This window comes from Dermacentor andersoni, chromosome 2, assembly GCF_023375885.2.
Source record: "Dermacentor andersoni chromosome 2, qqDerAnde1_hic_scaffold, whole genome shotgun sequence".
Taxonomy (NCBI): Eukaryota; Metazoa; Arthropoda; class Arachnida; order Ixodida; family Ixodidae; genus Dermacentor; species Dermacentor andersoni.
Window position 1 is genome coordinate 53,999,703 of NC_092815.1, and position 23,274 is coordinate 54,022,976.

The following is a 23,274-nucleotide window of genomic DNA, read 5'->3' on the forward strand; positions in this document are numbered from 1 at the left end:
CCGCTCGTGCCAGTGGGTCTCTGGAATAGGGGCCCAAACCATCGCGCTCTATTTTATTTTCAATAAAGTTTTCACTCACTCACTCACTCACTCACTCATAATAATCTTGGCAGACGGCCAAAGATTTCGTGGTGAAAGAACTTTCAAAAGGTGATAAGCTAGTCTCTGCACCACTTCCCAGAATCACACACACACAAATAACCATCATCAAGCAGGATAGCAATTTGAACATGCTACGACTTTTTAAGCAGACGATATGATGCGAGCGTCCTCTACTCCTAGGTCGTCGGCGAGTCGCAGCACGTCACAAATGAAAAAAAAAAAAGGCGTTAAGTTGTGCAGACAAGGTTTCTAGCAGCAACGTAGCATTTAATCAGTTATTGATGGAAATAACTAGGCAAATAACGTAAAATATAAAAACGCATCCAGCGTATTAGTATCCATCATCATCAATATATCAACGCTATGTAAGTAGTTTCGTTTGGGCGAACTCGTGTATTTAGTAGTTTCGCCGGTTGGTTTCGGCTGTCTGCATAGTTGTCTCTTATGCTTGTGTCCCCCTGCTCCTGCTAACCTTGTTGGCTGCTGTTTGGTGTGCAGAGATGATTGTGCGCGTGCGTAAAGAACGCACGCAGCCTACAGCCGCTCGGGGCAAAAGTTGAACGATGCGTGATGCACCCCCAAGTTGCCCGTCTCATGGGCCGGCTGATGTAATCAAGAGCAACACTACCTGAATGGCATTTTTGTTTTTAATTTTTTTATTGTTGGCTTCAAGGTTCAAGGACACTTTTCGCTGGCGGTAGACGCAGGCATTTCCTCATGCATGTTGCAACGTTATAGGGAAACCTGAGTTAATTCCGCTCATTCTGGTACGTACGTCACTCCGCGCAGTGACCGTATTCGTCAGTTAATTTCGGCCGCTCGAACTTGGTAAGCAACTTTAAAATTTGGTGACCTCCTAATTATAAACCTATGCACAAGAGCACATTCAATAGTTTTTTTTTTTCTTTGAAGCTGAGGTTGCGTGCGTACTACAAGCCAAACAAACTATTACCGGTGTCACACGGCCACTTTCGATCACGATCCAGCCCAGCCCGGATCGAAATTCTCGACTGCGATTGGCTCCCTCCCGCAGCTTGCACGAAGGAGTCAGCGGCGACCGACAACTTCGATCCAGATCGGGCTCGATCGCTAATCGAAAGTGCGCCGTGTGACACCGGTATATGTTTCGTGTGGCACTAATTGCGGCCTGCCATGATCTTAAAAGTTACGTACCCTGCGGTGCACATAACAACGCTTTCGATCGATCCTTGTTAGCGAGAGCTCTAACCGACGCCTGATAGATTAGAATAGTTTTACGTTATACCGGTCCTGAACGGCAATTCCTTGCAGCATGTCCTTGGGGAATATTTCCAAGAGTTCTAGCTAGCTAAATCATTTTCCGTTGCGTCCTGCGCCAGTTGGTAGTGGTGCTCTATGCTGTCACTGCGCGAGGACAGTTTGAGGTCAAAAGTCGTCTTGACCTTGTGATCCTGACCTTGTGTGCGGCTTCTAAACTTCGAATATATTCGACGTCTTGTCTATGCAAGAGGCTTTCAAAAGCAATCAGACAATTAAGATGACAGTGCATCAAATATTGCATTGCAATTCATTCTACCTTTGAGCTAACCGACAACTGAATGGGAATTCTTTGTAACATATTTAAGGTGAACATTTCCGGGTGTTCTCACTAGATCATGGTAGAGTTCTAGGTGCTAGCCAGCTGAAACCGTAACCATGCGGCAAAACAGCAGCTATGCAAGCTGTAAATTGGACAGCAAACGAGGGTGACTGGACAGCTATTTTCACACTGTCACATCTTGCGTCCTGATTTAATGCTGGCTGTTGCTGGGGTATGCAAAATGTAAAAATAGGAAGAAGCTTCGAAGGTGACGCCACATCTGTAAACTTTGCATGTCTGTTTCAAGCTATACGTGCACATTGTCTGACACCAAACTGTAAATACTCGTTCATTTGGTTTCAGACAGTATTCATGAAATTTATATCATTGCAGATACTTTAAAGTTTGCAGTTTTATTTGTACACACCATGAGGTTTTGATTGCAAATATTAGCACATATTTATGGAAACAAAAATTGCTTATCTCCAACTCTGCGGGTGCTGTCACTTGAGCGTATAATTTAAAACATGTTGCCTGTGTTAACTCCTCATTTGTTTTACTACTGGCACATTTTTCTTCTAGTGACCTGCCCATGTCGGGCTCGCCTCATTTTAACAAAAATCAAAGTCGGGAGAACCTGTCTGCTTTTCAACATGTTTCAAATAATAACTGCTTTGAGGTGAGTATATACTCTAGTTTTTTTGGTGCTGCATCAAACTGGTGCTAAGTTTTCTCTTTGTGAGCACTCAGTATGTGTTGTGAAGCAACGTTAAAGCTGCATTGAACTGATGATTTATTTTTCCTTTTATCACCATAGTTATATCTTTGTGCACATTGTTCGATGTTAAACATTGAATTAAGTTGCTCTCACCGCAGTCATATGTTATTTGATGTTTGCAATTTACTTATTTTTGTTACTGTTTTTGTTCCTTCACATAGCAACACCTCAAAGTTTTCACAGCATTCAGTGAAAAGAATTAGTGGTTATGCATAACGTTATTCATTTGTTTAAAGTGCCACTGAGGGCACTGTAGTCATCCATATTTATGTTGTACATTTACTGCAGCTTAGAGTGCTTATTTCTGATGAACATGTTTTTAAAAGAGCATCAGTTGCCATGATGGTGTGATGGCTAACCTAGTTATCACTCACATAGCAGGTAATTAATAAGCCACTGCTATTGCAGTCGGTGGATAATGGCTTCATTAATTTTCCATAGCTGTGAGCTGATGTGTCATTTCATGGCCTGCACATCAGATGTTTGTGATAAACTTGAACCTCAAAACCATGGATTACAAAGAACTTAACTACTATATGGCTGCAAAGGAAACTCTGTGACGTATTTGTCTAAAAAAGAACTTGTGAGCCTGAATGCCTATATATATATATATTGTAAGCACTATTAACGTACTTCGTCGTTTTCATTTGTACATAGCCATCATCATCTTCACTGTTCTTCGTCTTCTTCGCGCGTGAGCTGGGGGCGTTGCCTTTGGTGGAATAAACAGCGCTGGACAACTTGATCGGTCTCGGTATTATAAAGTGGTGGAGGTACGTCAAGATCCCGACGTCCTCTCGCGTTCCCGTCCTCCCTGGAGCTCCGTTCCGGTCGCCGCCTGCACCCAACTACCCCTACAACAATGGACACTTCCGACCCCGGCCCTTCCGGCGCCTCAAACCCTACCACACAGACGACCCCACCTGCGGCGCCCTCTTGGACTGTGACGAGCCCTCAGCGCGATCCCCCTGTCTTTGCGGGACTCCGCGGTGATGACGTAGACGATTGGATCGACCACTACGACCGCGTGAGTTCTTGTAACAAGTGGAACGACACCCAGAAATTGAGGCACGTCGCCTTCTACTTGACCGGTGTTGCAAAGACGTGGTATTTCAACCACGAATCCGACATCGCGGATTGGTCCACGTTTACCTCGAAGCTGCGGCAAATCTTCGCTTCCTCGTCTGGCCGTGCAGAAGTCGCCAAACAGAAGCTGGGAACGCGCCGCCAACTTCCCCAAGAGTCTTACACCTCATACATAGAGGATGTCTTGGCTCTGTGCCGCCGTGCGAATCCTAGCATGACGGAAGCCGAACGCGTTCGCCACATCTTAAAAGGCATTGGGCCTGTCGCGTTCAACGCCTTAATCGTGCAAAATCCGGCTTCTGTCCAAGACATCACTTCAACGTGTCAACGCCTCGACGAGCTGCAGTCTATTCGTCTTCCACATGACAGCAGCGATCCTCAGGTTGCTCATTCTCCAGATCTACGTGCTCTTATCCGCACCATCATCCGCGAGGAGCTTCAACTAAAAGACCTAAAGCGTCCCCCTGCTGCCTGCGCACCAACCCCCACCTTCGACTTGCGCGAGGTCGTAAAGCAGGAGTTGACAGCGATGACTACACCCACGACGCATCTTGCTCCGGTAGCGCGCTCCACCCCTACCTACGCGGATGTTGTTTCGCTACCCACCCCTACCGTGACTTCCGTGCCTACTGGCGTTTCCTATGACCATTTGGCTTCGATGGGAACCAGAGCACTTGCTGCGCCATCGTACCCTCAGTGGCGTCCACCTCGTCCGGTTTGTTTTTACTGTGGCATACGCGGCCATATATCTCGCTTCTGCCGCCGGCGCCAGCAGGATGAAAGGCGAGGCTATGCTGAGCACGAAAGAGACCGCACTCGCCGATCAGACGACTACTATCCCGGACCGCACTCATTCCCTCAACAGCGTTCTCCGTCTCCACCAGCTGCTCCCAATCTGCCTCATAGTTCCCGTTCGGCCAGACGTCGTTCTCCATCCCCTTACCGGCGCTCTACATCACCACTTCGTCCCACTTCCCATTTTGTCGACCAGCACTCGGAAAACTAACTGTTGCAGTTTTTGGAGGGGAAACTGCTTCTTATCGGTCTTCAAAAATTCCTCCTGTTCGCCCGGCCAACATGCTTTCTGTGACTGTCGAAGGTGTTCCCGCATCAGCTCTCATCGATACCGGTGCCGCCGTTTCTGTTCTTCGGAGTGATCTGTGTTCCCGGCTCCGTAAAGTAAAAACGCCTTATCTTGGACCTATTTTGCGTGGCGCTAATAATGCATTCATTCACCCTGACGGACAGTGTACTGCTCGTGTTCTCATCGACGGCATACGCCACCACATCGAGTTTATCATCCTTCCAACGTGTATCCATGAACTTATACTTGGTTGGGACTTCCTACATTCTGCTTCAGCCGTCATTTCATGTAGAGAAGAAGTTGTCCACATCACAGATACAGAGCTTGAACCTGTTGCGGACTCTTCACTTTCATGCGTGAACTTGGTCCTCGCTTCAGACTACGTCCTGCGTCCTGGTCACGAAGACGTTGTAGCCGTAACGTCCAGTCAGATCGCCGACGGAGACGCCCTAGTCGCCCCTTCTTCCCACTGTACTTCTCGCGGAATTCTCATTGCCACCTGTCTCGTCCGGTTTTCACGCGGCCGCGCCCTTCTGTCTGCTTGCAACACGACCCCAGATCCTGTGATGCTGCCCAAAGGGATGACTGTGGCAACCCTCGCCGACACTCAACCAATCTCTCTAGTCACGCTTTGCCCTTCTTCATCGCCAGCACCAACCTCAGGTTTGGATGATTCTTTCCCTCCTCCAGCCGTTCTTGGTTCTGACCTAACAGCCGCGCAGTCCGAAGCCTTAATGGTGGTCTTGGCAAAACACAAAGCCTGTTTCGATAGCTGTTCCTCTGTGTTGAGCCAAACTCCTGCGGCTACACACCGTATCGAAACCGAAGGTTCCGCTATAATACGACGACGCCCCTATCGTGTATCGCCGTCCGAACGAAAGGTCATTGAACAACAGGTCGCTGACATGCTTGCGCGGAAGATAATACGACCTTCATCTAGCCCATGGGCGTCTCCCGTGGTCCTGGTAAAGAAGAAAGATGGCTCAGTTCGCTTTTGCGTGGATTATCGAGCGCTCAATAAGATCACACGCAAGGACGTATATCCAATACCTCGAATTGACGACGCTTTGGACACACTACAAGGGGCGGAGTATTTCTCCAGCATTGATCTTCGATCAGGATATTGGCAAATTCCGATGAACGAGACTGACAAAGAAAAGACCGCATTCGCTACACCGGATGGCCTTTATGAATTTAACGTGATGCCTTTTGGCCTTTGCAATGCTCCTGCCACATTTGAGCGCATGATAGACAACGTACTTCGTGGTCTAAAATGGAAGACATGCCTCTGTTATCTGGACGATATTGTCATCTTTTCGTCTGACTTCAGCCAACATCTTCAACGATTAGACGAAGTTCTCAAGTGCCTTGCGAATGCTGGTCTCCAGATCAATACAAAAAAATGCAAATTTGCAACCAAAACAATAAAAGTATTGGGTCACGTCGTCTCAAAAGATGGCATCCAGCCTGACCCCGACAAGATTAGTGCCGTTCTTCAGTTTCCTCGCCCCCAGCAACAGAAAGATCTACGTAGTTTCCTCGGCTTGGCGTCATATTTTCGTAGGTTTATACGCAACTTCGCAGCAATAGCAGCTCCTCTACACAAGCTACTGGTTACCGGTGCCTCTTTCACGTGGACTAGCGACTGCGAGTCGGCTTTTCAAGCTCTTAAGCGGCATCTTACTTCCGGACCAGTGCTTCGCCACTTCGTTAATCGTGCCCCCACCATACTCCATACTGACGCAAGCGCACAAGGTATTGGCGCAGTACTTCTGCAACGTGATACAGCATCTAAAGAGCAAGTCATAGCATATGCCAGCCGAACACTTTCTCCAGCTGAGCGGAACTACACCATTACAGAGCAAGAGTGCCTGGCTATCGTTTGGTCGATTCATAAATTTCGCCCATACCTTTACGGCCGCCACTTCACCATCGTCACCGACCATCATGCTCTGTGTTGGCTGTCATCAATGAAAAACATGTCAGGACGCTTAGGACGCTGGATACTCCGCTTGCAGGAATATGACTTCACTATAACGTACAAGTCTGGAAAACACCATCATGATGCAGACGCATTGTCTCGCTGCCCACTCTCACTCTCTCCAGGTAACGCGCCGTCGTCTTCCCAACCACGTCGTTCCGATGCTACGCCTGCCTCTCACCAACTCTCGATAACATCCCTGGACCAAGTTACGCTTTCATCACGCTCTGATTTCGTCTCGCTTCAGCGGGCCGACTCCTACTGTCGAGCTCTCATGGATCGCCTTAGTGGGTTCGCCGAACCGCCCAACAGCCGCTTGCGACGCCAACTTCGACAATTCCGCCTTCAAGGTGGCGTGCTACACCGCTACATTTACCACCCAACAGGTCACCGGTGGGTCCCAGTTCTACCTCGCTGCCTTCGTTTGCGGGTATTAGAGGCACTTCACGACGATGTATCGGCTGGCCACTTAGGCTTCCACAAGACTTACGACCGCGTAAAGACCCGCTGCTTCTGGCCTGGCCTATCCTCAACGGTGGCCAAATACATTGCCTCTTGTGCGTCATGTCAGCACCGCAAACGCTCGACATCCCCTCCTGCCGGTTTACTACAACCTCTCCCTTGCCCGGACGCACCTTTTGAATTTGTTGGCATTGATTTATATGGTCCCTTGCCGTTGACACCCTCCGGTCACCGTTGGATTGTCACTTCGGTCGACCATTTAACAAGATATGCCGAGACTGCCCCTCTGCGATCCGGCACCGCTTCTGAGGTCGCCGACTTTTTCTTGCGCGCCATCGTCTTGCGCCATGGGGCTCCTCGCGTTCTTCTCAGTGACCGTGGCAAGGCGTTCATTTCACAAGTCCTCGAGGAAGTTCTTCGAGCCACTAATACCGTCCACAAATCTACGTCCACTTATCATCCGCAAACCAATGGCCTTACTGAGCGCTTCCACCGTACGCTGTCTGACATGATTTCCATGTACATCCGTCCTGACCACACTGACTGGGATAAAATTCTTCCTTTTGTGACATTCGCATATAACACTGCTATTCAACGAACTACCGGCTACAGCCCTTTCTTCCTTGTGTATGGACGATCTCCTTCCACCATATTCGACAGAGAACTATTTTTCGCACCTTCTTCGCCTAACGCGTCGCTTCCGGAAGATTTCGCTGCCCGAGTTGCACATTGCCGTCAAATCGCCCGGCAAAGCACAGAAGCTACCCAAGCTGAGCGCAAGCGTTACTGCGACAACAAACGCCGTGACCTACGTTTTCACCCTGGAGACCAAGTCCTGCTTTGGACTCCAGTCCGCACCCCAGGCCTCTGTGAGAAGTTCCTTCCACGCTACATTGGCCCATACACCGTTGTGCAGCAAACATCTGCAGTGAACTATCTCGTTCGCCCAGTACACTCCGTCACTGACCGGCGCCGCCGGAATGCTGAAATTGTTCACGTCTCGCGGATGAAGCCCTTCACTCCCCGTTTAGATAATCTCTAATCTGCGGCCAGGCTGGCCGCTTCCATGACGGGGGGAAGTTAGTGTAAGCACTATTAACGTACTTCGTCGTTTTCATTTGTACATAGCCATCATCATCTTCACTGTTCTTCGTCTTCTTCGCGCGTGAGCTGGGGGCGTTGCCTTTGGTGGAATAAACAGCGCTGGACAACTTGATCGGTCTCGGTATTATAATATATATATATATATATATATATAAACCGTAATGGTAGAATGCCTAATGGTTTGCTTGATTTGACCACGGAGTGTAATGTTCAAAAGTTGCTTAAATGCACTTGAAAGAAATGTGATGATATGGAAGCTTGGGCGAGTTGGTGATTCAATGCCAACATGTGTGCACAGCGCAAAAGACGAGGACTGAAGCAAGAACACAATACAGGTGCTGACCTCAACTGATCTTTATTTGTGAAATCGCCTGAACTATGTGCACAAACAAAAGTAATGAAAAAAAAAGACATGTTTAAATGAGTGATTGAAAGAGCACTTGCACCGCCGTGCAAGGTCACCTTGGCATTCACTGCAGAGTCTGACTGCCATTGTGACCCTGAATTTGAAAACTGCGTTGTAATCTCCAAACACCGAGAACAGCTTACACGTGAAATCATAGAGGCTGACAAGACACAGTGGCTGGGCGACCTTTGCAAGTTCCAATAGAAACTTTTCTTTTTGTTCCATATTATAGGAACATGATAAACAGGTAAAACTGACAGCATGTACTTATATTAGCTTGCAGTTGTATTTGTGCAAAGAGAAGCAGTGTGTACAAAAACAGTTTGCTCTACAAAGGTGCATTAATTGTTCATTTTAAAGCAAAGCATTCTAAGCTAACCCTCCTGGACTGATTGTGGTTACTGCTGCTTGCCAAATAGCTCTTTCTTTTTTGGTTCCATATTATAGGAACATGATAAACAGGTAAAACTGACAGCCTGTACTTATATTAGCTTGCAGTTGTATTGGTGCAAAGAGGAGCAGTGTGTACAAAAACAGTTTGCTCTACAAAGGTGGATTAATTGTTCATGTTAAAGCAGAGCATTCTAGGCTAACCCTCCTAGACTGATTGTGGTTACTGCTGCTTAACAAATAGCTCACACAGAGGACGACACTCATATATAATGAATTGTGGCCTATTGATAGCCCCATCTGTACTACCCCTACAAATGTGCTGGCGGCCACCTGTGTTTTCTACAAAGTTACGCAGTGAAACACGAAACAGTACTTGTGAAAATTTTGGATGACAATTTGCCCTTTCATGACACTTCCTCCACCTTGCAGGATTCCACAGAAATGATTTACCATATTCAGTGTTCCTGTGCTTGAAGTTATCGATTAATTTGCCCTCGCACTGCAATTTGCTAGCCTCCTGGTTTGTTCAGATGGTAGAACGACTACCCCGAAAAGGCATTGGTCCCGGGTTCAAATGCCACACAAGGATGAATTTTTCATCAACTGCGCAGCTGTTTTTTTTTTTTTTAGAAGCCCACATGGGTTTCCTTTGTAGCTTCATGCTGCATTCAGGTGGATGACAATTTTTTCTTTCATAATGCTTCCTCTGCCTTGTGGGATTCCGCAAAACTGATTTGCTAAATATCCTCAGTGCAAGAAATGTACAGCTTACAATGCATAATTCCTTTATTAAAGCAAAGTCTTCTGTGCCTTCGTTCTTGATTTTTGGAGTGTGTGCTTTGTTGGCTTCTTGCCAAGCATTACAGTCAAGCACTTCTACGATGAAATTACCTGGGTAACGAAGGAATAATTCTGTCCCGGTTCTATTGTGAGCATCGTGGTGCCCGACCTTTACAGTGAAGTATTTCAGAGGCCTCAAGGACTTCTTTACAAAGGCGTTCAACTGTACTACCAATACAAGTTTCTATCACAACTACTTCTATTGCATCTATTTGGATCTATAAAGCATTTTATTCGTCCCATACATGTTTATACCATTACTTCTATTGCTTCAATTGGGACCCATCAAGCCTTCTTTTTATGAGACATCGTGCTGCCCTGTAGAAGGAACTACAAAACTGGAAAAAATCTATGTTGGACCTATAAGTTTTGCTGTTGGACATATAATTCTTCTATAGTACCAGTAAAACTTTTCATTGGAATAATCCCTAGAGAATTGTAATTAACTTTGTTAATTGTAATTAATATTGCAATTATACATACATACCTCTTGCAGGTCCACAAGGCACCTGCGGTGGGTGCCTTTCAGGTGCCGAGGTATTAGTCGGTGCCGCACTGCCACCGATGAGGTCCCAGTTGTGGAGCGCGAGTTCCACGAACTGCAGATCCCCATTCCGTATGGGCACTTAGCTGCTAAGCAGTGGTTGCCCATGTGTGTTGAGGACCCACACCAACGCGTTCTCCTGCTGCATGGTTTCCAAGACAATGCTGGGAGCTTTGACCCCCTTGTACCAAGGCTTGACCCTCGATGGCATGCTGTGGCTCTTGACTTCACGGGCCATGGCTTATCTTCACATTTACCCAAAGGGGCACCGTATCTTTCGATGCAGTTTTTGCTCGATATATCACGTGCAGTAAACCACCTTGGCTGGAGTCAGTTCTCTATGATCGGACACAGCATGGGAGGCGGTGCAGCCCTGAACTATGCCTGCATCTTTCCTGAGAGGGTTTGTATTACAATGCTTGCCTTTTAGTTTGGACCACTAATGCTATTTAATGACAGCATAAGAAAAATCTGTGAGTTTGTACATGCACATACCTTATAGCCATAAAAAATATTGTCAAGGCAACAAGTGTTTTCTGTTGGTTGCTGTGTTCTACACTAGAGAACAGGTCAAGTAAAAAAACTTAATAGGCAACTTCGTGTCTGCATGCTCAAGAAACAGCATGAAAATGTCAATGCTTCATTCTAACAATGACGGCAAGTGACGTGTAAAATATGACCCTGGCAGCATAATATATAATATATGCCATTATTTGTGGTCCAGCATGGCATCATATTAATTCTGTTCATGCAGTTCCAAAATGAAGTGTCTTATATAAATGGTGCCATTTTGACTTGTTATGAAGTCCCTGTGTCTATGACTGCTGAGCATGAGGACCACAGCGAAATGTAATTACATGTAGTGCCTAACTCATACTCTCGAAAGGTAGTTACATTACTTTAAAAGCTATTTCTCCATACTGAATGAAGTGTTTGCAATGGTGGCAGAGTGGATATGAGAGCTTGGATGCAATACAGTTGTGTGTGTCTCATAGCTTAAGTCTTCAGAACAGACACTGAGCCAGAAAACTTTGAACTTGATGTTCTGATGCTCTATTTTTGAATTACATGAGTAGCGCAAGCACGCAGTCACAATGAAGAGGCGCGCAGAACATGTCACTTTTTTCTCTTCGTCTTGTGTCTCTTCTTTGTGCTTGTGCCCTTGCGCTACACTATGTCATTAAATGAACACCAAGTAGCTGAGCAACAGATCCTTCTGCTCTATTTTTGTCCTGAAACAATGAACAATAAGAAAAATTTCTGGTAAGAAACACCTCAAAGCATATTCTTTGGCTTTCTACAAATTTTACATAGAGCCTTCTGCATCTTTCTGCATAGTTATTCTTCAGTAATATAGAACGTTTGCAACCTATCGTAAATATCTGTAGAGAATCCCACCTACTGGTTGCTAAAAAAATATCCTACAGGGCCACCATCATTTGTAACTTTATTTCTCCCCCACCATTTGTTGCTGTCAGTTGGGTCATTCAGTAGGTTTAAGCATGTGTTGCATTGAAAGGAAGCAGGATGAAGCACTTGCAAGACTGCGTACGTGCAAACTCTCCTGACCTTTTTGTAAAGTTGGCAAATTTGAGGCTTGTTCTGCAATTTAACGAATGTGGTGTCACGTCTTGCGTCTTACGTCAGTTCACGAAACAGTTCAAAGGTGTTCAAAGATGGGGCTGCACAAGATGCCATATACAGGGTACTTCATTTGATCAAGCTTATTCATTATAGTTTGTGAAGCAGGTGAAATCAGTGACAGCGAAGTTGCAGAAAAATCAGTGTGATCGAGAAACATTGCGTTGCTTATCAGTCTCTGCTGTTCCAAGTTTGCCGTTGCTTTGGTGCTTCTTTTAAAGTTAGGTTATCCTTAATGAAGTGCCTATGTAAAGCATAGAACTGCATGCTAAGGACAAAGTTCTTACAAATGCATGTATGAAATTGTGAAACAGTATGGTTTAGTCCTAGTACCATAAGTGACCTCTCAATGTCACATATGCTCGTTGCATGTGCTGAAATAACATGATGAGGGCATGCCACATAATATTATTCACTCATTAAAATGCCTCCACCGCATGTTTCAGCGCATTCTTAATGCTAACCTTGCTTGTCTCATCATCAATGTTTTCCTTCCCACAGCATCTTTTGGGCATATTGAATTCATCACATCCATGGCATGCTCATGGGTGATGTCATCATCCTTGCACAATGTGTGGTTTGAGAAGGCCTCATAATTGAGCTGCTTGCTTTCTGTAACTTTATGAATTGATATCTACAAATACCCCTTTTTTATTTTCAGGTGCAAAATTTGGTGTTGATCGACGTCTTTGCCCCTTGGTATGAGCAACCAAGCAAAGTTTCACAAACCATTAGAGCAGTGTTGGAGGGCAACATGCAACTTGAACAGAAGGATCTCAGCAGGCCACCTGTCTACACAGAAGAAGAAGTGATAAAGCTTTACAGGCACAGCATAGTTCCGGGCTACCTTCCTGACAACATTAGAACATTGATGAAACGTGGTTGCAAGCCTGTTGGGGATGGTCGTTATATCCTGACCAAAGACATCCGGCTTAAATACATCCACTGGATTCGGGCTGACCGTGCTGCTCTGAAAGAGTACTACCGTGGCTACACCAACAACCTCCTAGTAGTGATGGCTGTTCCTGGCCTAGGGGGCTTGCCTGCAAATCACAAGATAGTGTCTGACATCTGTGCACAAAACTGCCGTACGTTTCAGATCGTTGAAGTAGAGGGCAATCACCATGTGCACATGACTCATCCAGATGAAGTGGCTAGTCACATACGCCGTTTTTGTAAATCCACACTTATGTGATAATACATTAACCTAAATTTTCTTTTGTCATACTTTATCCTTCCAGGCAGCCAAGGTGATAATTTTTTCTGAGTGTTGCTGCATCTTTACTGATGCTGCACATTGTGGATGATGTCACCTGTGGCCTCAAGGTGGCTGTGCTGGGTACACTGCACTTAATTGCCAAGTGTGTAAGCTACATTTGAAATTCATGCTATGAGATACCTTAGATACTAGTTGGCATATTATAGCTCCACGAAAAAAGAAATACAACAGACAAAATACAATGAACTAGTATGAGCATGAACTGCAAACTCTTAGTAGCTGGCGTTCATCAAATCTTTTGCATTCCTTTTGCATTACTTTCATTGTGTGCTGCTTCCGTTGGCTGTATAGTAACTAGGCACACAATTTGTCATTTTCTGCTTTTTTGTATTGAAAATGCAGCTTGTGTCATTTTATCACAAATAGACCATGTTACTCTATGTTTAGCTGTTTGTAAAGCTTACTATAAAAAATATCCGGGGTCGACCTTCTAGGCATTCGCTCAGAAATTGTGTGAATTGACAATTTAAGAGATTTGTTTGAACTTAAATACTTTTACATATACAGTTGACTCAATAACAGTTGACTCAAATAAAATACAGTTGACTTCCGTTAATTCGACCCTAACGGGATGGACGAAACTGGCCGAATTATCCGGAGGGTCGAATTAAACGCGCCGTTGATTCACATAGCTATTTTCCCCTTTAAAGTTAGCTTCGACACAATACAACCGTGTTGAAGCATACTAGGGAAAAGGTGCCATTGTTACGGGATATAGCACGTGTTTTTTTTTAAATTTGAACACGTACATGCGTCGACCCCAGCCACAGTACGAGCACCAGGACGCCTAATCAGCTTACTGTCAAATAAGTTAGCAGTTTCAGATAGAGCCCCGCCTTTTGTTGGCCCTAAACGTCCCCTCGACTTTCGGAGTTTTTAATTTGACCTCCTTTCTCACTAGCTTTCCCGAAACACAGATGGTTTTTGTCCGTATCTCGGTGCACGGCGCGCGCGTAGACGCGTACTGGGGCCCGTTAACGTCTCGTATGTGCAGGGATGGGACTCCTGCGCCAAGTGCTCCATTTTGATACAAATGCCAATTCCTGCGCCAAACACAGGAACTTGACGAAAATTGCGTCATGCTGCGCCAGAACGGCTTCGGCATGTGTGCTCCGGCTGTGGCCGCGAACAGCGAGCGGATTTGTTGAGTGCGGCCGTTCATATGCCGCCCATCGCGTGACGGCGCCTTCCGCACAGAATTTTCGCGCTTATAACACTGAACTTTTCGGCGCTTCCGACATGTGGCCGGTGCGCGCGCGACAACTTGGGCGGTTGCATTTAGAGTGTACTAGAATACGGTTGAGTGGGCCGGGCGGCGCGGCACTCCCTGTAATGAAGTTTGCCTTAGAGTTACTGTATATGCTACCAAAGGTATATGCTACCTTTGGTAGCATATACAGTAACTCTAGTTTGCCTGTACATGTCGCGCCACCTAGCAGCGGCGGTGAGCACCCGCGGGTAGGCCTTCACCGTCATTTCACCATTGTCCGCGGTGCGTTCAGGCCCGCCTGAAAGCCTGCTTTTCCAATTTTCCAATGGATTCACAGCGGCCTCTTGGCAGCTCATTCGTGAGAAGTGTGAAGAAAAATAAGCGCCGATACCGCTGCGTTAAGGATTGTCACAACCGCAAAAGGGATGTCGCATCAAATTGTACCTCTTCCCCACAAAACCGGGGGAAGCAACCCGGTGGCTGAAGTGGGTCGTCGTGGTTCCTGTCGGTCTTGCGAATTTCTGTTAAACGAAATGCAAAAATAAGAATAAAGAAATAAAAAAGAACCAGCAGCGGCATCCATAAAAACACAATAAAGCGTCAACTGCATAAAAACGCGTGAACTGATTCCCGCTGTAGTAAATCAGTTTATATTGTTGTTTGGCTCGTCTTGCTCCAAAACAAATGCGAAGTGGTTGTTACGTGTCAAATCTAGCTTCGTAAGCGCTCCATGCTGGAGCTTTGTACGCACTGTGCTTCTTCCTGCGCCAAGGTCACGACGTGAATGCTGGAACCGAGCTCATTCGTGCCGATGTTTTCTCGCGCTTAGAACAACAGAACTAAGGTTGGAGTACACTGCAGCACACGTCGAGTATTCAAAAATTAGCATTTCTCTCGCCCACGCTAGCGCATATTTGTTCAGTCTTCACGTTGTTAGTCTCAGCTGATTGCTCTCTATGATGCTTCAGCAGTAATAACCTCTCACATTCGAGCACGAACGGGAATACCAGAATATGCTCGAGGCACTTTGTCAACGGCTAAAAGAAGCACTTATCTGCCAGTTCGCCAAAACCTCTGCAATTGTGAGATGCAAGGCACGCTCCAACTAATGAAGCTACAAATGACTTGAAAGACGTCCACGGCCGCGTTTGCTCACTTAAGTGGCATAAAATAATGATTTCTTAATTCACTTTGAGTGACCTCGTAGGCATGCTTGCTTCGTTCTGACAAATACTTCGCGACCTGCGGTGGTTGCTTAGTGTCTATGGTGTTGGGCTGCTAAGCACGAGGTCGCGGGATCAAATCGCTGCCACGGCGGCCGAATTTCGATGAGGTCGAAATACCAAAACACCTGTGTCATTAGATTTAGGTCCACGTTAAAGAACCCCAGGTGGTCCAAATTATTCCGGAGTCCCCCACCACGGCGTGCCTCCCAATCAGATCGTGGTTTTGGCATCTGAAACACCATAATTTAATTTAAGCACCTCACTGTGATGTCCGTGCTGTTTACTTCTTTGTCACGATATACATGGTTGTAGTTGTTTGACGTCCTTTCTAAAGCGTCGGTGGTCCAAAATGGGCCTCGATGGTTTCGATTGCCTTAAAACCGCAATTAAAACGTCCGACGGATTTCAAACGAGCGTCGCAAAAGCATGCCTCCGTAGCAGTGGCTGCCTCAGTGTTTCGCGTAACTGACACGGTGGCGCTGACGGCTGAGCCGATCGCTGCGCCGCCTGACCATTGCAGGGAGCCCATAGTTGAGGCCCAAAACAACAAAAAGTAGGCTGAAGGCGCTGCGAGCAAACTAGATATTACAGATATATAGATAGATGAGGGGCTTTATGGGCCAGCGGAGACGGCAGCGGAGCGCCGCACTAGAGTGTACTAGCCGCACGAAGCGAAGAGCGATCCCTCGCTCGGTCGAGTGGTGTGTTCGTGTAAAATTGAGTAAGCGGAGCGCTTTGCTGCGCCACCTGTCGAACAAGGTTGGAGTTACCGTAAAAGATCAGTACCAACGATGTCCGTTGCAGTTGCAATATTAAATTCCCCAAGGGAGCTGCTTGGAAACGTACAAAGCAGCACAAGTCAAAGTAGATAAGCGCTGGCGGCAAGGCCGGGTGTAGTCCTCTGCGTCTTAAGCGTAATAAGAAAGAATTCAGTTGAGTACAAAATTCACATGCAAAAAGAGTACGTTGTGAAACAAACATCACTCGGCGTGGTAAGTCTGCTCGGACAGCATCGAGGTGTGGTGCCTTCCCAAACGTGACGCGACCTTTTCAGCGAAAATGGAACAAAAATACCATATGCAACAACTATTAGCAATTCTCGCCCTGAACTACCTATTTTCTAAACACATTAAAAAAAAACAGTATCTAAGATGCCCGCGGGCGAAAAGAATAAAGCTGTTAAAGAAGCACTTGCTTGGTATAATTCCGATAAGACAGCGTGATTTAGACCCTTTACGAACGAGGGAGGGTGAAAACCTCGCACCTAAAAAAAAAATCAACACTTATGCATGAAGCAACTAGCGACAGTTCAACATGCGCGAAGCCACGCATTAGATAGATGAAAAAGCACGAAGTGTGCGACAGCTGGTGGGAGGATTTACCGGGCCGCATAAAACCAACAATTTCAGTTCTTGCAAGCTTCAGTAGCTTTAACATACAACACAATGCGCTCGTGCCGTCGTGGTGCCTAGCTAGCGCAACGCGGTAAAGAGGCGGCAATCAGTAGAAGCGGCAAACGGCATCCAGAACTTTAGCAAAATGCATGCTGCACTGCAGACGAACTTCGTCGATTACTCGTCTAAATATGATCGAGTTGAAAAAGCACCGACACGACAAAGGAAAGGATGAGAACAAACAATTTCCCGCCGAACGGCGGGCGATACATTGCTACCGTTTCTCCCACTGATGTGGCTTTGCGAGGAATGATTAGAACCGTATCACCGGCACGTCTTCACCGGTATTTGATCCCCCCACCGTGACACAACTCTTCTTCGACATTCCTTGAAGCTTTAGTCACCCCACACATGCGAAGGGTGTTGCTTATTTTGCTTTGAAAACGTGAATAAGACAGAGAAGCACGATCAACGTCGCAGCAAACTACGGCGCGCGGCTGGCTCCTTTCCCGAGTGTTCTGCGCAAGGCCGCCACCAGTGGCGCGTCCATCGGCGCGCACTATGCGCATAGTGGTACGGAAGGAGCACCAACAGCAGGTTTCGCGGCTTCGCAGCTATTCCTTCCTCTCTACGTCACACTTATTATCCGTCTCTCAAGGTCGACTGATCACATTGATAACAAAAGCCCCTTGATAACGCGGCAGAACCGCCGCTCTTAACACGCACGAAACACGAAAAGCAATGTAACATGCATAGCATATTTCGAAATCCCGGCTTTGCTTGCACCGCATCGACAGAGTGCGCGCGCAGCTATATTTCGTGCTAGAAATTTGCTTCGTACCAAACCAAATTAAAGTGACGGTTTTATTTTTCATGCGAGTGTATACCTTCCGCAAAAACAAACTCGCGGCAAAAAAATAAAAGCGAATAAACAAACCGGGAAGCGAACCACGTGTAGAGAAAATGCAAAACCGATGCGGTCAGTAAAGTAAGTGTACCACTTTTAAATGAGCCGAATTGGCAATCAGGACGTCTGTAGAATAAACAGAAAAAGAAAACCATAAGATTTCAATGCGCCTTGATCATCTGTGAATTCGTAAGCGCCGTTCATGCCTAGAGGACGTGTTCGAATAGATGTCCTTCTGGAGCTACGCAGCGCAGTACTGAGTCCGCTTTACCATATCTTCAGTATGGCTTTCTTGATGACAGGTGCTGGAATTCTACGGCAGACATCCGTTATCCTTGCCTTGAGCTCATGTGACGTCGTCGTCTCGATCATGTAAACGCGATATTTCCCATGACCCCAAGGAAAGAAATCGAGTGGACAGAGGTCAGGTGACCTAGCCGGCCAATTCACTGACCCGCGCCTTCTAATGCGCGTGAAAAGTCGCATCCAGCCAGTTTCGTGCTCGGCTGCTGCTGTATACTGGTGCCCCATCCTGCTGATACCACAGAAGTATAAGATGTCACAGCGGGTCTTCGCTGAGAAACTAATCCACCACACCAAGTACTTCGTCCACGTAACCCTATCCAGTCAATGTGTCATCGAAGAACGTGGGACCGATTATAGCACCGGCGTAATTTCCGCACCACACATGGAACGCCCACTGGTACTGGTGCCGAGTACGCTTTACCCAGTGTGGATTGGAGTCACTCCAATGTGTGCATTGTGCAAGTTTACCGGGCCGTTTCTGCAAAAATTGCTTCATCTGTGCACATGATGTTGCTCAAAAAGTCCGGTGACTCATCGGTTTTTGTGAGGAACCAATCCAAGAAATCTAGACGATTCTGCAGGTCCGTATCTTCCAAGATTGTTGCTGGTTAAGGTGAGGCGAGAGAAAGGCCGAGTGATTTATAATCCTCCAAACTGATCACTTGGAAAATGGTACCTGGGCGGCCACGTCCCACACGCTAGCATGAGGGTTTGAGGCCATAAATGCGAGAACAACCGTGCGTAGGCTAGGACTCGAAGATCCGCCGCTTTTTCTGGAAGCTGCTGGTTTGTCTGAGGTTTTCATAATTTCTGATTATAGTCGACGCTTGTGGTCTACCGCCGCACTTCCATGACTGACATATATTTCCGGTCTTCCTCTTATTGCAATTTGCAGCTCCCAAGGCAAGGATCATGTTTTCCTTCTGCTCATTAGAGAAAGACATGGCGACTGGGACGAAACAAAGTGCACCTTTAAACTTTTGCACTGACATTATCAGTTTGCTTTCGTAAAAAAAAGAAAAATGCCATCCGTGCACTTTATCTACGCTAAGACAACAGCTATCACAGCTTGTTTCCAACTAACAATAAACACGACGTGTAATTACTTCGGCATGGGCGCGGCAGGTAAGGCTGGGTCACGATGATTTTCTTTGTTTCCTTAATTTTGTTCTAATTCAGAAAGGACCTATTCGAGGGCGTTGCTTTATGATGCGGGTTGGAGCGCAGTCACGTGGTATTTTTCATATTTCTCGAAGTTTATTTATCAGTCGGAAAAACTTAGTACGCAATTAGCACGTCCCTGAAAATACTGCAGTTAGTGTCCCTTGGATGCGCCTACAAATGCCTCATTGACCATTTGATAATTCGGATAGTACGTCTCGAGTTAGATAATTAATTACAGTTATAACTAAATAACTCTCAGTAATGAAAAATAATTACTGGCGGCTACTCCACTGTACTGGAAACAATATGCACTAGGTTTTCTTCGAGTAACGCAATTGCTCCTTCTTTAAATCTTGGTGCATCATAGTTAATTGGGACACCCTGTATATATTTATGACCTCTGCAAGCAAGTGACGATGTTTCTATCCCTAATAAAGGTAACTTATTGAAAGAGTTTCTCTTTTTCTTTCATGAGTCGTTAGTATTGCTTAGTGGAAAGAGAAGCAACACTGAAACACATATCATTCACGTGCATTTCACACGCCGTTGATAGAAGACTCTGTCGAAGGGGTCACTGCGGTCTGCAGGTTTTTTTCAGGGTCAAAAAGCACGCAAAGCTGTTTGAAGCGAGTTGAACATACAGCAATATATTCCTTCTCTAGGCATGGGCTATCCATACCTTTAGAAATATTTTTTGATTGGCTACATCCTCCTCTTTCAAAAAATAATTAATTGTGGGGTTTTATGTTCCAGAACCACGAATTGATTATGAGGCAATCTTCTTTCAAAAATGTAATAAACTTTGTCCTGTGTATATATTTAAATATATTGTGCATGTGCAGGGTGTTTACAGCGGAAACTTAAAACAATGTTGTAGTGATAAAATACGGATGAAGCAGCCGCCGTTGATGCTTCTAACGCGCTTGTCATCCTACTGTCAGGATTTGAAGAAATAAAGCGAAATTATGAATTAAAAGCTGTGCACGTACGCGCCAATAACGATGCAGGAAGCTATTAGCCCCAATAAAATTTTAGGTGAAAACGTAGAGGCAAGTCAAAAACCTGAAATGGTGTGGGTGACAAAACTCTGGTAATGAAATTTTAGGTGTGTGTGTGTGGGGAGGGGGGTAGCCTTCAGCATCGCTGGGGGGGGGGGGGAGTCTCGGGCCTCTGCCCATTATAAGGAACATCACGGCGATGTCGACGGCAGAAATGCGCCTGGAGTGTCCATATAATTGATATCACAATGAAAATAGATTGGAATAGCTTTACGTTATACCAGTTCGGGGTTGATCGCGGCTCTCTAGGCCTGCGGTGACGTATGGTGACCAATTATGTTACCCTGTCGACTGGACCTCATAATTTGAGAACACTTTCCGCTATCATCATGAGCGTCGGCGCGGGAATATATCGCTCGGTCGTAGTACCACCGATGTTCTCGGCTTTATAGGAAAGCGTGCGCTCGACACACACTTCCATATTCTAGTACACTATAGCTACAAAGCGCGCTTCTACTACGCGCTTCGTGTTGGTTTATTCTGTGTTACATCGTGGTTTCGAAGTGCGCTGCCTCATTCCATTATTCCAGCAAAATTCAGATTGGCCTGCTCTAAACTGCTTCAAAATGAAATTTTATCAGCTCCATCTCAGCTAAGTGAAATTTAGACTGTTAACCAAGTTGCTCCAAAACGCAATTTTACTTTGTCCAAAAACTGCTCCAATATAACTTTGGGCACTCTCACCCCTGTATATACAGGGTGTCCCACGTAACTTGAGCCAAGTTTTTATATGAAGGGCGCGTCGGCAGCGAATTGAACAGAACGCATACTATTCGCACTGTAGCCTACAGTAACTCGGGCAATATTTTGTTGAGTAACTCAATGAGTAACTCACTCATTACTCACTCAAGTTTATTTACCCAACCTTTTTAATTATTGACTGAGGACCCCAAGTATGACACGCAGATTTGTAGAGCACCTTCAGAAACCACCGATCGACTTGTTTGCCGTACGATACGTCCCACGTAGTCCTTTTTTCCAAGTTGCAAAGAGAGGCCGCGAAATACGAAAAAAGCCACGTGACGGAGCGCTTGCGCAGTGGTATTGTAGTGCTCTCGAGCAGACACTCCAGGGCATATGGACACTCCAGGCGCATTCTTTCCGTCCGCATCGCCGTTGCCTTGATGTTCCGTACAAAGTTCAAGGGCGATAACACCGTCGCCGCGCGTCGTACGCTGTATGGGCGACTGAAAGCACGCGAGGCAAGCCGGCCATCGCGGCTCAATCTGGCGCATGCGATGGAGAAAGCGAAGAGCAAACGCGCCATCTTCTGTCGCGCGAGAGGCCGTGTTGGGATGGAAGGGAGGGCAGTAGGCGGCGTCGTGCTCCGGCAGCAACTGCGCATTTCGCGGCCAGGTGCAACAGGAACTGGTGATCGCGGCTCAATCTCGCGCGCCAACAATGGCGGAAAGCTGGCAGGCAGCGCGGGAGGGAGGAGGTCGGCCGCGAGCCGTACCTCGAAAGGGATCTGCAGATGGCTCATACCTTTGCGCTTCTCGCCGCTCTTGCGCTGAAGCGACAGACCGCAGGGCACGGAGGAAGGAAACCATGCCACACGGCCACTTCGCTCGCTGCTGCTGCCGCGCTTGTTCGCACCAGCGTCCAAGCGTTTTGCAGCGAGCGTGTGTTCATGTTTGCTTGTGTGCGCTGACACCACGCTTGTTAATTCAGTTAGTAAGGGAATGTATCTAAGTTTATGCGGCCGATAAAACTATCATCCTTACTTCGCAAAGCTGTGTACTGATTTACTATCGCAACCGATGTTTCGCATTTCGGGCGAAACTGCGACTTTTTTTCAGTAAAGAAGGACTTCATAGTATTTTGAAATAATCGGGCTGGAACTGGCAAATGTCAGTAGCTTTTCCTGCGCCATATTGGTCCAAAATATGATAAAATACTTGGAAATCTGATTTCACAGCGACATACCGGTGCTGAGATTTAGCCATGAAATGCAAGAAACGGAAACATGAAAAGACACTACACAGGAACGACGTCTTTAGCCATGAAATGCAAGAAACGGAAACATGAAAAGACACTACACAGGAACGACGTCTCCCTCTATCGTTTCCGTCTGACATGTCTTTTCGTGGTTGGTCAGTAATACTTAGTTAATCTTACGCTGCTAAGAACGAGGTCATGGGTTAGATTCTCGGCACCGCGATCTGCATTCCGATGGGGGCAGAAATGCAAAAAAAAAAAAAAAACGCCCGTGTACCGTGCATTGGGTGCACGTTAAAGGACCCTAGATAATCAAAATTAATTCAGCCCCCCCACCTCCAACCCACTACGACGTGCCTCATAATCATATCATATATATATATAGCTTTGGCATGGGAAACTCCACAATTTAACTTTTAGCACTATAGTTAATCGCAAGATGTTCAGCCACCAACTGTCCCAATTGTTTTCCGCCATACTTAACAAATAGAAGTTTGTCCTTTATTTGCTTGCATGAGTATCAGCATTTGTTTTCCCAAATGTAGCAAAATAAAATTTTGAAACAATAATTTACCAGTTTAAACTCACTTAGTGTTGCTCCTTAGTGGCCCTCGAACGCCACTGGCGCCTACCGATGTTCTTGGTCCACCGCTTCGCATTATAGTAACATGCAAGATCAGGGCTGTTAGCCGTTCATTGTAAGTGAGGCCTTCTTCCTCTGCTGATTGCATACCAGTAGAAAATGTGCTGTTTGTTCTAGATAGTGGTTATTTCATTACAATGAGTGCTTACAGTAAAAGTACAATCAGTCTG

General features: G+C 46.2%; 1 protein-coding gene across 4 annotated transcripts; it reads left to right on the plus strand.

Annotated features, from left to right (window-relative positions):
• The first annotated feature begins 276 nt into the window (after positions 1–276).
• On the plus strand, positions 277–13,196 carry LOC126542301 (serine hydrolase-like protein). Of its 4 annotated transcripts, none has more exons than XM_055077153.2 (4): positions 277–467; positions 2,243–2,339; positions 10,291–10,741; positions 12,641–13,196. In XM_055077153.2, exons 2-4 carry the CDS (start codon positions 2,314–2,316, stop codon positions 13,172–13,174), a joined length of 1,011 nt encoding a protein of 336 aa, XP_054933128.1. In that variant the 5' UTR covers positions 277–467; positions 2,243–2,313; the 3' UTR covers positions 13,175–13,196. The 4 variants fall into 4 exon arrangements, with proteins under 4 accessions (XP_054933128.1, XP_050045276.1, XP_054933127.1 ...); XM_050189319.2 differs by lacking the exon at positions 277–467 and adding an exon at positions 474–930; XM_055077152.1 differs by lacking the exon at positions 277–467 and adding an exon at positions 474–869.
• The last annotated feature ends 10,078 nt before the right edge of the window (positions 13,197–23,274 follow it).

What these genes read in the sequence shown, in the direction of transcription:
- LOC126542301 (XM_055077153.2), top strand. Translation starts at nt 2,314, where the DNA reads ATGTTTCAAATAATAACTGCTTTGAG. An exon ending in CAAATAATAACTGCTTTGAG is followed by an intron (nt 2,340 to 10,290) that starts GTGAGTATATAC and finishes TACCTCTTGCAG; the next exon opens with GTCCACAAGGCACCTGCGGT. An exon ending in CCTGCATCTTTCCTGAGAGG is followed by an intron (nt 10,742 to 12,640) that starts GTTTGTATTACA and finishes TTTTATTTTCAG; the next exon opens with GTGCAAAATTTGGTGTTGAT.